This window comes from Oncorhynchus tshawytscha, linkage group LG18 (assembly GCF_018296145.1).
Source record: "Oncorhynchus tshawytscha isolate Ot180627B linkage group LG18, Otsh_v2.0, whole genome shotgun sequence".
Taxonomy (NCBI): Eukaryota; Metazoa; Chordata; class Actinopteri; order Salmoniformes; family Salmonidae; genus Oncorhynchus; species Oncorhynchus tshawytscha.
Genome location: NC_056446.1, coordinates 9,785,874 through 9,801,610, shown reverse-complemented (window position 1 = coordinate 9,801,610; position 15,737 = coordinate 9,785,874). Strand labels below are relative to the sequence as shown.

At 43.2% G+C, this 15,737-nt stretch overlaps 1 protein-coding gene across 1 annotated transcript; it reads right to left on the bottom strand.

Moving 5' to 3' along the window:
* Nucleotides 1-123: 123 nt before the first annotated feature.
* Nucleotides 124-13,271, bottom strand: taf1b (TATA box binding protein (Tbp)-associated factor, RNA polymerase I, B). The gene is made up of 15 exons (XM_024377754.1): nt 13,175-13,271; nt 9,104-9,202; nt 8,859-8,949; nt 8,657-8,754; nt 8,375-8,467; nt 7,971-8,094; nt 7,641-7,815; nt 7,322-7,421; nt 6,380-6,527; nt 5,973-6,144; nt 4,815-4,858; nt 3,734-3,824; nt 3,428-3,498; nt 1,989-2,223; nt 124-569 (listed from the first exon to the last, which is right to left on the bottom strand). Exons 1-15 carry the CDS (start codon nt 13,190-13,192, stop codon nt 332-334), a joined length of 1,797 nt encoding a protein of 598 aa, XP_024233522.1. The 5' UTR covers nt 13,193-13,271; the 3' UTR covers nt 124-331.
* Nucleotides 13,272-15,737: the final 2,466 nt, after the last annotated feature.

Genomic DNA, 15,737 nt, shown 5'->3' with positions numbered 1-15,737 from the left:
ATTCCAAAACCACACTAATGGCAGGTAACCTATTACATGTCCATCACATTAAAAACGGAACAGTTTGTACTTAGCCTAAAATGTCAGGCATTCCTTAATGAACAGAGCTACCCGGGCTACTTATAACATTGTAATAACAGAACAGTTTAATATAATTTAAAAAGTACATTTTCATGAACTTCATATTGCGTTGTAATCACAGAAGCATTGCCATTCATCCTTGGCAATGCAATGAGACAATTTGTACAAAAAAAAGCACAATCAATTTGCATTGATACAAAAACCATATAAATATCAACAGTTGTTCCCGATGAAGTCACTCTCTCTTTAGTCACCTAGAACATGTTTTACTGGTTTGTTTGTGTAGTTTTTTGGGCTGTGTCTTTCTGGGCGTAGCTCTTGCCCTGGGCTGGGACTTGCTGCTCCCGAGGAAGCGCCTCTCCACCTTCAGTACCTCTTCGTATACACAGCCAGGTTTCACCCCCAGGAGGAAGGAGAAGAGGTCCAACAGCCACACGTACATCCTGGGGAGAGTGACCTCTACCTCCGCATAGTGGCTCTTACAAAACCTGAGGGGGGGGGGGGAGAGAAATAAAACATGACCGATAAAACTCAATGGTGTTGTTTTAAAGAAGGTACATGACCCTGGCTCTTTTGTGTGCCTCGTGCAGCGCAATCCCTGTGAGGTGTGCAGTAAAGGCCAATCTGAAAGACTTGAAATGAACTTTTATGGAGCAATGGAAATTCTGCAAGTAGAACCAAAAAGTTGCCAGATTTGCAAATGGAGTACGTCTCACGCACCTGTGCATGCGACTATTAACCACTGCTAATAACTAGTGTGCAAACAACATACGACAGACATCCTGGTCCTCTCATCCAGACGATAGTTAAAGCAGAGCACCCGTCATGGGCATTTGGTTTCTACATGTATATTCACAAGTCGCTACTCTACATTGTCTGCCAAAATTCTGAAAACTTCTCTAAAGCATTCTTATGCATGCTGGGAAAACCCATAGCCAGTGCTGTCTCTAGCTGAAACTAGGTTTTAAAAGGGATGGTTTAGATACGCCCTATGGAGAGTGGAACCCTTGTGGGACAGGTTAGAAGGGAGTCGGCCTCCACGACTAAAAGCATAGACCCCAGGTGTAGATTAATGGTGGGTGCAGTTTCCAATCACTATAGGATTCAGCCTCAGCAAACTGAGGAAGGGGAAAAGGAAAGAGTCGCTTGGTAGATTTGATCAGTGCCGACAGTGAAAACAGGCCCCCATCAGAGGAGAGAGAGAACACAGGCCTGCATTCCCCCTCTCCTTCACCCAGCATATTCAACCACCACAAGCTCTCAGCAGTCTGGTAACTGTGCACTGTATGTTTATGTGAGGGCTATCATAGTTTAGAAAAAAAATATATCAGTTAGGATATTTAGGTGAGGTGATTCAGGGTAACCCCAACAAGGGAAATATTAACTTAGACTCAGATGCAAGATGGGTACACTTCCCACTCCTGCAAGCTGATAGTTGCGGGATCAACAGAGAAGTTCAATCTTATGCCTGTTGCAGAGGTCTAAGCTGACTCTGCGGTTTACTTTGTGCATCACTGACTACCTTAAAGGTTGTTGCTTTTTTTGCAGGCAAGTTGACTGAGAACACATTCTCAGTTACATCAACAACCTCAGGAATAGTTACATGGGAGAGGAGGGGGATGAATGAGCCAATTGGAAGCTGAGGATTAGGTGGCCATGATCGTATGAATGCCAGATTGGGAATTGGCCAGGGCACCAGGGTTAACACCCCTACTCTTATGATAAGTGCCATGGGCTCTTTAGTGACCACAGAGTCAGGACACCCGTTTAACGTCACACCCGAGCCTGCAAAGGGCAATGTCACCAATCACTGCCCTGGGCCATTGGAATCTTTTTGACCAGAGGAAAGAGTGCCTCCTACTAGCCCTCCAACACCACTTCTAGCAGCATACTGTACTGGGCCTTACCTGGGCTTGCAGGCCCTCAGGGCTGGGTGCCAGTATTCTGGGTTGGCGGGCTGGAGGCTTGCCCCTCTCTGCCGGACGCTGCTGTCCAGGGTCAGGTGGTGCAGGCTGGGCCCGTCCCAGACCTCCTCCCCCTCCTCACCCCAGCGGAAACAGAAGCTGGAGGGAGGGGTGGATGGTGGGGCCACAGGGGAACCAGACAGTTTCTGGAAACTCAACTGGAGCTGCTCTGCAATACCTGGAGAGGGAGAAGGAGGGGGGAAAGTGAAGGTACAGGAAATGGTGAGGGAAAAGGGTGTGGTTAGTTGGTGAGGGAAAGAGAAGGGGAGTAGTGAGATTAGGGTGGAGAAAAGGGAGATTAGCAAAAGCAGAATGACAGAGTACCAGTCAAGTTTGGACACCTCATTCAAGGGTTTTTTATTTATATTTACTCTTATCTACATTGTAGAATAATAGCGAAGATGTCAAAACTATGAAATAACACAAAATCATGTAGTAAGCAAAAAAAGTTAAAATCAAATATATTTTATATTTGAGATTCTTCAAATTAGCCACCCTTTGCCTTGATGACCGCTTTGCAAACTCTTGGCATTCTCTCAATCAGCTTCACCTGGAATGCATGAAGGAGTTCCCACATATGCTGAAAACTTGTTGGCTCCTTTTCCTTCACTCTGCAGTACAACTTATCCCAAACCATCTCAATTGGGTTGAGGTCAGGTGATTGTGGAGGCCAGGTCATCTGATGCAGCACTCGATCACTCTCCTTCTTAGTCCAATAGCCCTTACACAGCTTGGAGGTGTGTTGGGTCATTGTCCTGTTAAACTCTGTCTCACAAAGACATGGCGGTTGGAACCAAAAATCTCAAATTTGGACTCTTTTCTCTCTGCTTATTTGAGTTGTTCTTGCCGTAATATGGACTTGGTCTTTTATCAAATAGGGCTATCTTCTGTATACCACCCCTACCATGTCACAACACAACTGATTGGCTCAAATACATTAAGAAGGAAAGAAATTCCACAAATTAACCTTTAAGAAGGCACACCTGTTAATAGAAATGCATTCCAGGTGACTACCTCATGAAGCTGGTTGAGAGAATGCCAAGAGTGTGCAAAGCTGTCATCAAGGCAAAGGGTGGCTACTTTGAAGAATCTAAAATCTATTTTGATTTGTCTAACACTTTTTTGGTTACTCCATGATTCCATGTGTTATTTTGATGTCTTCACTATTATTCCACAATGTAGAAAATTATAAAAATGAAAGAAAAACCCTTGAATAAGTATGTGTGTCCAAACTTTTGACTGGTACTGTATAGGCCAGTGAGTGACATCAGCATGTTTATGCCAGCTGTTTTTACAGCCCATTTGCCATACACTAAATAGTGGACATGAGCCAGCTCCGTTTTTCTTCTTTATCTGAACAGACTGATACGAGTGACACCTACGTCTCCTTTTGAGAACGACCGACTTGTCTTTCTTCGAGGTATATAGAGGTTTCTGGGGCTTCCAATGCTTTCTGTAGAAATAAATAAAGTGGGTAAATACATTTACTCTATATACTGACATTTGTGAAATAGAGGAGATAGATAGATGAAAGGGGGAGACACAGTAACAAGGGTGGATACAGGAATTGAACCCCAGTTTCCAGTGGGGAGCAGTACATGTGATTGAGCCAGATGTGTTACCACTAGACCACAGTATCTGCCCAGCCAACTTTAAAGAGAGAGCCAGTTAAAAGTGAGGTGTCTCACCTGGCTATATTGTCCTGCTGTCTCCGTATAGCTGTGGTCAGGGCAGTCTGCATTGCCCTGTACCACCACCTCAGGTTAAAGCTGTTCCCATCTGTCGCACATAAAGAGAGGGATGAGTGCCAGACAGAATTTAGGACACTTGACTTTTGGAATGTCCAACTCAAAAGACTTCCCAAAATAAGTGTCCATTTCCTAACTAGTTGCAAAAAAACAGGCTAGGAACTCATGGACTTCATATAAGTCTCATAAAGATTGGCTCTACTTCTTAAGAGAAGTTTGGGGCGGCAGGGTAGAGCGTTGGACTAGTAACCGAAAGGTTGCAAGTTTGAATCCCCGAGCTGACAAGGTACAAATCTGTCGTTCTGCCCCTGAACAGGCAGTTAACCCACTGTTCCTAGGCCATCATTGAAAATAAGAATTTGTTCTTAACTAACTAGCCTAGTTAAATAAAAGGTTAAAAAAAAAAGTCTGTATTTTCCATCTGCTTTTTAATTACAACAGAAAATAGCAAGGGGAAAATCTAGCGCTTCTAAATCACCCAAATATTTCAGCCCAGCCATGTAATCTACTCTCACTTCTAAGCTGTCAAATGGAAGTGAATGAAAAAAGGCAGTCAGAAATCAAAGGAATGCAGACAAACAGCACATGCAACATTCCCCGTTCCAAAGACAAGACCACACCTCAATGGCGGCTCTTTACGAAAAGCATTAAATTACAATGTGTACGACAATACAAACTATGATTATCTGTGCTGAAAAAGATAAGATCATGTGAAATGTTAAACAGAACATAAGAATCGAAGAAACAGCATTTACTGCTTTTAAAGGCATTCCATTAGCTAAAACCCCTTCAGACACATATGTAAATAACTGTTTAAACACATGCAAATAACTGTTTTAATTTATTCCTCTGTATGTACTATGCAACTCCTTATAGCCTTGGGCCAACTTCACACAAGACTCCTGAGAGATTATTCAGATCAATACCTTCTCAATGATGCAAAATAAAACATTCCACATCTATCTCAGCCATCAGGGAGGGCTGGTTATTAACTTATCACACCAAAGTGAGTGAGGTTTACCTGGGTTCTCCTTGTTCTTGTCACTTGCATCATTGGATAAATCCCTAAAAACACAAACAGGAGAACTGCGTTAGATATGAGCAGCAGTAAAACAATCACCAAATTGCAATATCTTGCGTAGGCATAGTGACCTAAACTATTTATGACATTTCTGTGCGACTGTTTACATGACCAGGGACATGCAGACTTGATGTTCCAGTCTACATTGAGCTTCCTAAAGAACATTGTGGTTTCAAGACTGTGGTAAAATGTTGACATGGCTGACAGACTATATAGTGAACTAGAATTGCCTACTATGATTACATAGGGTCTCAAAACTACCCGAGTGGTCTACAATGTAGTGTTAAAATCTGTATTATGTACTGTCAAACCCCTTGGAGTGAGACCGTTTTTACATTGACGATAGCAAAAGGTACATTTTCTAGAGGTTCTCGAGAGACAATACTGTTGTGAGAATTTCACAAGTTTACACGTCTCGGGTGCTTCCTCTGGAGGTCGCACCCGACAGTTGCCGCCCTCCAAGCACGGCAGTGTAAACAGAATTGTCTCATTGAGCTCAACATTCCTACAGCATCAGCAAAGCAATGTTTTTGAAACAGCTGAAATGTGTAGACTATACATTTTCCTTATATTTGAGACTTGGCGATTTCAAGTAAACGCAACTTTTTTTTTTACGTCGATACTACCTAAAAATGTGGAGATATTTTTTAGATACGCAAGTCAAACTACATAAGTCAAAATCTGTGTGTTTGTGTTGAAGATAACATGTGGTGTGTACAGACAAAAAATAAACTCTGCCCATGCCTGTGAATCGTTGCATTATTCAAGAGTGTAATATGGTTTTGTTGCAGTAATTAAGAGTGTAATACGGTAGATGTGTGAAGAGTTGCTTGGTTAACGTTAACTAGTCGCTAGCTAGGAGAATAGTTTGCAATGCTTAACCTTCTGAGTCCTGGCTAGTGGTTACTGTGACATTTACGGTACTTTTGAGTGGCGAAGCAAGAACGTCAACCAAACCCCTTGTCGTCTCGTAACATTCCCGTCGCTAATGTGAATTGTAAAGTGTTAGTACATGTAAATTGTACCTATGACTATTTGGTGAGAATAAGCCCTTAAATACATTTCTCTCTCTCTCTAGTTAACAGACGGCATAGCTACCACTCAGTGTGGTCGTCTAGTTTGAAGAGCAGCTTCATGGCGATGATGATCAGGGCAGCAGCCTGGACATCGTAGTGTGGGAGAGGGGATCTGGACCTCATGGGTTCAAAGGTCACGGACAACTCCATACCAGCCTTCTCCATGATCCTGCACACCCAGTCATGCAGCTCATCTGAAGAAGAAAAAAAAGTACTGGTTGATTGGAATAACTTGTGTTGAGACTAGAGTTACACGTTGTGTAAAGTTAAAATAAAAAATAAATAATAATAAATAAATGTAAAAGGGGAACACAGGTAAACAACTAGACAAAAAAACCCTACTGGTGTCTCCTCTTTAAAGTGACTGACACAAATTAACCAACGGACAACAAAAGAGTTAAGAGTGTGTTGTTGGCTTGGCAGACCCACCGGGCAGGTTGGCTTCGGTGAGGTAGCGGAGAGTGAGCAGGGAGGGGTGCAGCAGGCAGTCCAGGGTGATGGGGGGGAACAGGGGAAGCTCCAGGAATACAGCCAGGGTCTGGGCCTCCTTGTGCAGGTGGCTGTAAGAAGGGATAGACTAGGGAACACACAGACACACAGATTTAATCTGGTCTTCTATGCAAGGAATCCCTTTGGAGGATCAGGATAAGACTTCAAGACAATATATGCAAATGCAGAGCGGGGCAACAGGTGTATTGGCATGTGGGGACAAGCAGCAGTTTCTGTTGCACCTGAGCCAACATTCTGATGTCTTCATACATGCTTCAATGTGTGAGTAGCGTGGTACAGTGGTCTGACAACAAAACCACATCTGTCACCACCAGCTTAATGCACCCCCAGAACACATGTTGGAGTACACAAATTCCAAGCAGTGGATCTGTTGCCTAGATGAAGCTTAACCACATCTATAATACCATTAGTAGTACTGCTCATGACTACTTAGGCTTACACACAGCTGTGTCTCATACTCGACCACAACACGGAGAGTCAGTGTGCCAACAGGAAGTAGTACGGCACGTACTCAGTCTTCTACACTGGGACGTTGTTGTGGAACGCCTATTAAACGGTCTCAGTCCAGGGGTGTTTTTAAAAAAGGGGACAAGTCAAAGCAACTTTTTGTTGAGTAGCTGAATGACTGAAAGGCATTTATGCCTCTGCTACATCAGAAATGTAAAGACAGAGGTCTGGCCCAGAGGCCATCTTAGCGTTACAGTTTAATTGATAACGATGTAGATTTATTAATGTATAATGCATTTAGAGTCCAGGAGGACAAATGACAGAATCACAATAGGTTGACTTAACGTGTTATCGCCTAGGTTGTACTCAGCGCATCTTTTCCCCAATAACTCAACAACTAATGTGAGCTCTCACCTCCACTCTGAAGATGAGTGAGTCTCGGCCGTAGAGCTTCATCTCCTCTGGGAAGTCCTCGTAGGCGTTCACATAGGGGATGTGGCCCTCATTCACAAACCTGCCCAGCACAGAGAGCGACTCAATAGGCAGGGACGCAAAGCTTGAGACTTAATGTGAACATTTACTTCCTTTAAAAAAAAATATACCTTTAACCTATATTTAATCCCGGTTTGTCTTAATGAAATCAAAATGGTAAAACGTTTTTATATTAAATTCAATACAACTTTGTTCATCTTCTCTTCCACCCATGTTTCCGCAATCTCCCCTTGGCCCTAACCTGAGCAGGTCTGCCAGTGTGATAGCCTCTCTGGCCCACAGCAGGGCCAGGTGGCACAGTGCCAGGGTCTTGGGCATGCTCATCAACCCCTGGCTCCTCCTCTGGCGCAGGGTCAGGTACGAGACGGCATCAATAGAACCGGAACACACCGAGGAGGCTCCGTCACTGGTGTGACCTGGGGAGCACGCACACATATTGGAAAACACACACACACGTTAGCGTGCACACACACACAGATGCATGTACACTCACACATATATATAATTAGTGTGTGTGGCTAGTGTGCATAGGTACATTGGCTGTTCAGCATACTTGTGTTGTTTACTGTACCTGAGACAGAGCCTCCTCCACTTGCCAAATCTCCATTCCCGTCTGTCTCAGAGGCAGACATCATAGAGTCACTCATCACTGATGACTCCGGAGCACTGTCTGACTCCCCAGAGCCCTGAGAACGCTAGGGAGGGCAACAAGAAAAAGAGTGGAAATAAGAAGGGGAGACAAGAGACAGACACGCAAAATAAACGATACAGCAACCAAAAGGAGGGCGAGGTGTGTGTGTAGGTGTATAGTTATCATCTGAGCGCTGCAAACGTGTAACTAAACGTATCCAATCTAAAAGCACACATTGAGTGAATGTCTCGACCGCCCACCACAAGGGGGCGATAACAGACAGGGAAGGCTTTTGTCACTTCATCAGAAAGTGCCATTTTGCTTGCAGTGATGAGAATACTGACCAGTCTAAATTTCCCATCATGCACAGGATTCTTGGTGTAGGCCTGTCGGCTCTTCTGTAGGTACATTCTCCAAAACTGACACAGCACGTCATCCTACAAAACACAGACCATACAAGACACTTACAGAACTTGTCGAGTGTCTTTACATTGATGTAAAATAGCCTCATTTGGTTTTACTTTCCGGTTTCTCGGAGACAGATTAAACATTTCAATAGAGATTCTCTAACTACTAGGCTTAATCTGTGTCCGGGAAACCACCCTTCTGTGCTCCCTCTGACAGACCTTGAACTGTGGGCAGACTCCCATGGCCAGAAGAGCCTCAGCCTGGTGCTTTAGGATGAACTGAAAGCCCTCACACACCATCCACTCTCGCCCTTGCTCTGAAACACAGTCACAAATAAGTCAGGCACATACAGAACCAACAAACAAAAAAACAAAATAATTTGCTTGTAGGAATTAATGACACAGGAGAGTGGAGACCAACCTAGTTTTTTCCTTCTGGTTCCCTTGGAGATGGAGGACACTCTGCTGGTACCAACCATAAAAGTGTTTGTATCCACCACTTCTTTTGTTCTCTGTGTAGAGAATTTGAGGAAAAATTTTTAAAAAATGGTTGTCCACATGTGCCTCCCCAAATGGCACCCTATTAACTAGGGTGCCATTTGGATGTAGCCCATGACTACTTCAACATGAAGCAATCTTGAATAGTAGTTAAATGCGAGTGCTTACCTCGATGACATTATGACAGGACCTGCAGTAGAACCGACCCTCATCCGACACCCCCCAGTTCACCTCTCCACACTGGCCACAGATAGCGCTGTAGCCCCCCTATAATCAAATCCAATTTTATATGGCACATTATGCATAGTATTACATACACACAGAGACATCAGGTCCATTGATCCATAACAACATATGAGAGCATGTAGCTAGCTGCGGCAACAATTGTAACTGAGGGCCATACTAACGAGACTGTAGGACCCATTTTGAACTACTTGTGTGGTTGTTGTGTTGTCTATATACTTTGCATATTCCACTTAATTTGTACTCTAGAGGGAACTAACTATATGTTGGGTCATGGGTCACTGTCACACGTCTATAGGCACACAGGTGACTAGGAACTGTAATCAGGGATGTTGCAGTATGGAGAGAGAGCAGAGTCACAGAACAATGAGACCAATATTTCACCAGTAGGCGGTGACAGAAAGCCAAGTGTCTGGCAGTGGAAGAAAATGCAGCGAGATGGATTTTGGCAGACATTCTACAAATTCTCTCATCGATGAAACATTTAATCTCAATACAGTTCTGTTTCCCAAACTAGAATCTGTTACTAACAAAGTGATCAAAGTTTTGTAGACTTTACCCTTTGCAAGTTGTAAAAAATGTGTTGTTTAGAAGGAGTGCAAGGGCAAAATTAGTAATTGCACTACACACACACTTCAGAGTAGGCATTCCCTAAAAGAAATATGCAAATGGAGTGCCATGCAAAAGTTTATCCCTCTTGGCGTTTTTCCTATTTTGTTGCAATTACAACCTGCAATTTAAATGGATGTTTATTTGGATTTCACATAATGGACATACACAAAATAGTCCAAATTGGTGAAGTGAAAGAAGAAATGTTGACAAAAATTAACTGAAAAGTTTGCTATGAAGCCCCTAAATAAGATCTGGTGCAACCAATTACCTTCACAAGTCACATAATTGGTTGAATAAAGTCCACCTGTGTGCAATCTAAGTGTCAAATGATCCGTCACATGATCTCAGTTCTGAAAGGCCCCAGATTCTACAACACCACTAAGCAAGGGGCACCACCAAGACCAATGAGCTCTCCAAACAGGTCAGGGACAAAGTTGTGGAGAAGCATGGAACAGGGTTTGGCTATAAAGAAATCAAAAACTTTGAACACCCCCGGAGCACCATTAAATCCATTATTAAAAAATGGAAAGAATATGTCACCACAACAAACCTACCAAGAGATGGCCGCCCACCAAAACTCACAGACCAGGCAAGGAGGTCATTAATCAGAGGCAACAAAGAGACCAAAGATAACCCTGAAGGAGCTGCAAAGCTCCGCAGCGGTGATTGGAATATCTGTCCATGAGACCACTTTAAGCTGTACACTCCACAGAGCTGGGCTTTACAGAAGAGTGGCCAGAACAAAAGCCATTGCTTAAAGAAAAATAAGCATACACATTTGGTGTTTGCCAAAAGGCACGTATATGGAAGAAGGGACTCTGGTCAGATGAGAATAAAATTGAGCTTTTTGGCCATTAAGGAAAACACCATGTCTGGTGCATACCCAACACCTCTCATCACCCCGAGAACAACATCCCCACAGTGATGCGTGGTGGAAGCATCATGCTATAGGATGTTTTTCCTCAGCAGGGACTGGGAAACTGGTCAGAAGTGAAGGAATGATGGATGGAGCTAAATACAGTGAAATTATTGAGGGAAACCTGTTTCAGTCTTCCAGAGATTTGAGAATAGGACTGAGGGTCACCTTCCAGCAGGACAATGACCCTAAGCATACTGCTAGAGCAACACAAGTGGTTTAAAAGTAGAGGTCAACCGATTATGATTTTTCAACGCCGATACCGATTATTGGCGGACCAAAAAAAGCCGATACCGGTACCGATTATTGGAGGGCCGAAAAAGCCGATACCGATTATTGGGGGGCCAAAAAAGCCGATACCGATTAATCGGCCGATTTTAAAAAATATATATATTTGTAATAATGACAATTACAACAACAGTGAAGGAGATGTGTCTCCAGCTTCAGTGATTTTTGCAGTTCATTCCAGTCATTGGCAGCAGAGAACTGGAAGGACAGGCAGCCAAAGGTGGAATTGGCTTTGGGAGCAACCAGTGAGATATATTCTTAAACTATAGTTTTGGCAAGTCAGTTAGGTCCTCTACTTTGTACATGACAAGTAATTTTTCCAACAATTGTTTACAGACAGATTATTTCACTTATAATCCACTGCATCACAATTCCAGTGGGTCAGAAGTTTACATACACTAAGTTGACTGTGCCTTTAAACAGCTTGGAAAATTCCAGAAAATGTCATGGCTTAGAAGCTTCCGATAGGCTAATTGACATCATTTGGGTCAATTGGAGATGTACCTGTGGATGCATTTCAAGGCCTACCTTCAAACTCAGTGCCTCTTTGCTTGGCCCATGGGAAAATCAAAAGAATTCAGCCAAGACCTCAGAAAAAATATTGTAGAGCTCCACAAGTCTGGTTCATCCTTGGAAGCAATTACCAAACACCTGAAAGTATCACATTCATCTGTACAAACAATAGTACCCAAGCATAAACACCATGGGACCACACAGCCTTCATACCGCTCAGGAAGAAGACGTGTTCTGTCTCCTAGAGATGAACGTACTTTGGTGCGAAATGTGAGAAATAATCCCAGAACAGCAGCAAAGGACCTTGTGAAGATGCTGGAGGAAACAGGTACAAAAGTATCTATATCCACAGTAAAACGAGTCCAATATCGACATAACCTGAAAGGCCGCTCTGCAAGGAAGAAGCCATTGCTCCAAAACCGCCATAAAAAAGCCAGACTACGGTTTGCAACTGTACATGGGGACAAAGATTGTACTTTTTGGAGAAATGTCCTATGGTCTGATGAAACAAAAATAGAACTGTTTTGCCATAATGACCATCAATATGTTTGGAGGAAAAAGGGGGATGCTTGCAAGTCGAAGAACACCATCCCAACCGTGAAGCACGGGGGTGGCAGCATCATGTTTTGGGGGTGCTTTGCTGCAGGAGGTACTGGTGCACTTCACAAAATAGATGGCTTCATGAGGAAAGGAAAATTATGTGGATATATTGAAGCAACATCTCAAGACATCAGTATGGAAGTTAAAGCTTGGTCACAAATGGGTCTTTTAAATGGAGAATGACCCCAAGCATACTTCCAAAGTTGTGGAAGAATGGCTTAAGGACAACAAAGTCAAGTATTGGGAGTGGCCATCACAAAGTCCTGACCTCAACCTATAGAACATTTGTGGGCAGAACTGAAAAAGCATGTGCGAGCATGTAGGCCTACAAATCTAACTCAGTATTCCCTGTAAAATGTTACAGGGAATACTGAATGAAGAGGTTCCACCGCCCAGTGGGGTTGTTAGAAATTCAGGGTTCGCTATCGACGGGTGGTGACCAGCCTCACATTCCAGTACAGTAGGTGGCGGTGTATGCACCTGTCAGGTGTTTGCGATCTGCGACTACAAACTCGAAGAAAATGACAGACCGTTGTCTGTCTTAGGTTAGTTATAAAAAAATTAATCGTTGATACAGTTCTTACCATAGGAGGTTGGTGGCACCTTCATTGTGGAGAACGGACTCATGGTAATGTCTGGAGCAGTATCAAATACATCAAACATATGGTTTCCGTGAGTTTGATGTCATACTATTTGCTCCGTTTTAGCCATTATTATGAGCCGTCCTCCCCTCAACAGCCTCCACTGGTTCTTACCGTTAATATATTTGTAACTACTATAGCTACACGCCTATGGTAAAATCTTCCATTAAAGGGTTCTTAAATGCTTTACCTTACCTGCTAATACATGGGAAAAAGAAAGATTTACGTTTGAAAAGCGTTTTGTTTTGCACGTTCTTTAAACATGTTCAATCCCTACTGTGTTTGCTTGTGGCTAAAAAAAGAAAGAACATTTTGCTAGGTTAGCCACTGACGTTACAACAAGAACATGTTTTTCAGATCAATCTGGCAGGTATAAAAGTTTAAATTAGCAAAAAGAGTTTAACACGTCCTACTTGTACAACCTACCGTTTGTTCTTCGTCCATTTCACACACTTGAGTTTGTTTTACATTAGTGAACTCTCACGTGTTGGTTTATTGTGGTGGAATATTAACTTCCTGTGTGTTACCAATAAATCCACCCGACAGGAATCAACATGATTTTACTGTGCATCACAACACATGTGCAAAAGCGTGTTGCCAAGGGGTATACATTCAAAATAATATTAAATACATGTTGTTGTTTTTTACTATATCTGAACTACAGAGAATAAAACAATTACAGATATTTAATATCTGAAAAGTATTTTAGCCTGCTCATTCAGGTGGGTTGCAAGTCCAATGTCTGATGTCTCCCTATAGAGGGCAACATTGACTGCAGGAGAATGAGAGAGTACTGTTTGTTGTAGCTTGTAGTTATCACCTGAGTCATCCATTACAGTAATTGTAGTGATTTTCCATACCTGAGGCCTCTGCTCTATAATTGACCTGCTTTACTTGATTATGTCATGAGTTGGTGTATGTGTGTGGGTGGCGTTGGTGCTGATTGTACTGTGTGTGTACTGTGGTGTACTGTTGTACTGTGGTGTGACAGGATTGGAGCTAGCACCATGGAAACCACAAGAAAGAAGAAGAGGGTGTGTAGATGGATTCATTGTTTGGTAAATCCAATTGTAAGTATAAGTATAGCTTGAGTCATACATTCAGACATCCGAATTCGTCTTATATTACTCCAGTTAATCATGCCAAGGTCTATACATACGGTCATCTGTCCCTGAATACTCATCAGTGGAGGCTGCTGAAGGGAGGAAGGCTCATAATAATGGCTGGAATAGAGTGTAATGGATGAAAACCATGTTGTTGATACCATTCCATTGAGTCCATTCCAGCCATTATTATGAGCCGTTCTCCCCTCAGCAGCCTCCACTGATTCACTACTTGCCACAAATCTGAAAGCATTGGATTGGTGGAGGCGTGAGCTAGAGGGATTTTCCACCATATTTTTTCCACCAGCCATTTCCTTTCAAATCAGTTAAGGGAAGTGAACAAGTGCACACTTTGGGAGAAAGGAGATATAACTGGGACGAAGACAGAGAGACGTCCACGATTGCTCTGTTGTTTCTGTTGAGAAAGCAACAGAGCCATCTGGAGAGTGTTTATGGGGGCTTTGTTATGTTTTTTCAGATACAGACACTGCGTCCCAAATGGCTCCATATGCCCTATATCCCTATATCGAAGACAATTCCACTGCATGTTTTCATTGTTTCCCTCTAATCTGATTTAGACCTGGGAAACCAGATGTGTGCAATTAATTATCAGCTAGAACAGAAAGCCAGCAGGCTCCGGACCTCATAGGGTAAGAGTTTAATACCCCTGCCCTACATAGTGTACTACTTTTGACTATAGCCCTATGGGTCCTGGACAAAAGTACTGTACTTGATAGGGAATACGGTGCCATTTGGGAATGCAGACAAAGTGGGCTATGCTCCTCTTCCACAGCATCATTTTTTTATCAGGTTTGAGTCAGAGCTCACTGTTGCCGGCTGGCTGAATTTAATCCTCCATCCCTAAGAGCAACATTAAACATCAACACCACATTCAATTGTAATGACACGGGAGTCTCTTTTGACCGGGACCCAAAGGACACCCTATTCCCAAATGGCACCGACCCGTTCCAAAGGGCACCCTATTACCTATATAGTGCCTGTTGTTACTACAATGGTGTGATGGCTGGTGGTGGTGTGTTTTAAGTTAAACCAAGCCTACTGTTTTCCCCACAGAAGAGCTACCTGAACGTGAGATGCCTGCTTGCCTTAGCCTCCAAAGGAACCAAGTTTATGGTTTGCTGCCCCTCAGGCTGACAACAGCATTTATTTATGCAAAGCAAAACCCTGTTGTCTATGGAAATCAGTAACAGTCAGTAACTGCCTGTCTGTGTCCCTGCCGGCCTGTCTTTCTGCCTGCCTGCCTGCCTACATACCACAAACACAGGACAGTTTGAAATGCACTGCTGCTGCTCTTGCTTTGTGATTCCTTTTGTGTTTCACAAATGGAGGAGGAGGAGGAGGAGATGGGCGTAGGCTGTCAGGTGATGTAGGCTTTGTGATAAGTCTGTTGGAAAACCCCACAGAAAAGGGGCATGCGGAGTCTGCTAGCGTTGCACGCCACAGTCATAAATATTTCTGTCTTTTTCATTCCCTCTCTCTATCACCACCCTCTCCCACTCTGCACAATGATAATGGCTCTACAGCTGCAGCATTGGGCAGAAACTGTGATTTTTTTTTTGTACTCTCTTCACTTCAGGCTGTGGAAATGTGTCCTCCTAGTCTCTCAATTGAACATTTAATAAATAAAAAATAACAGCAATATTCTCTGAATCGCTTACATATGTGAACAATACATTCTTTCCACACACGCAGTTGTGGTAGGGTGATTTGAGTCACACATTCCAGGGTCCCGAGGTTTAGGGTCTGTGTGGCATGTTTCCGGGGTGAGGTAATGTGAGAACGCAACACAACACGGACATCTGTGGCTACGTCCCAGTTATCCCTCCCTTTTCCCAAAGTGTGCACTTGTTCACTTCCCTTAACTG

Excerpts from the sequence above, each read along its gene's own strand:
- taf1b (XM_024377754.1), bottom strand. Across the intron at positions 7,422-7,640 it reads ACACTGGCAGACCTGCTCAG|GTTTGTGAATGAGGGCCACA; the intron begins GTTAGGGCCAAG and ends TGTGCTGGGCAG. Across the intron at positions 2,224-3,427 it reads GGTCGTTCTCAAAAGGAGAC|GTATTGCAGAGCAGCTCCAG; the intron begins GTAGGTGTCACT and ends CTCCCTCTCCAG.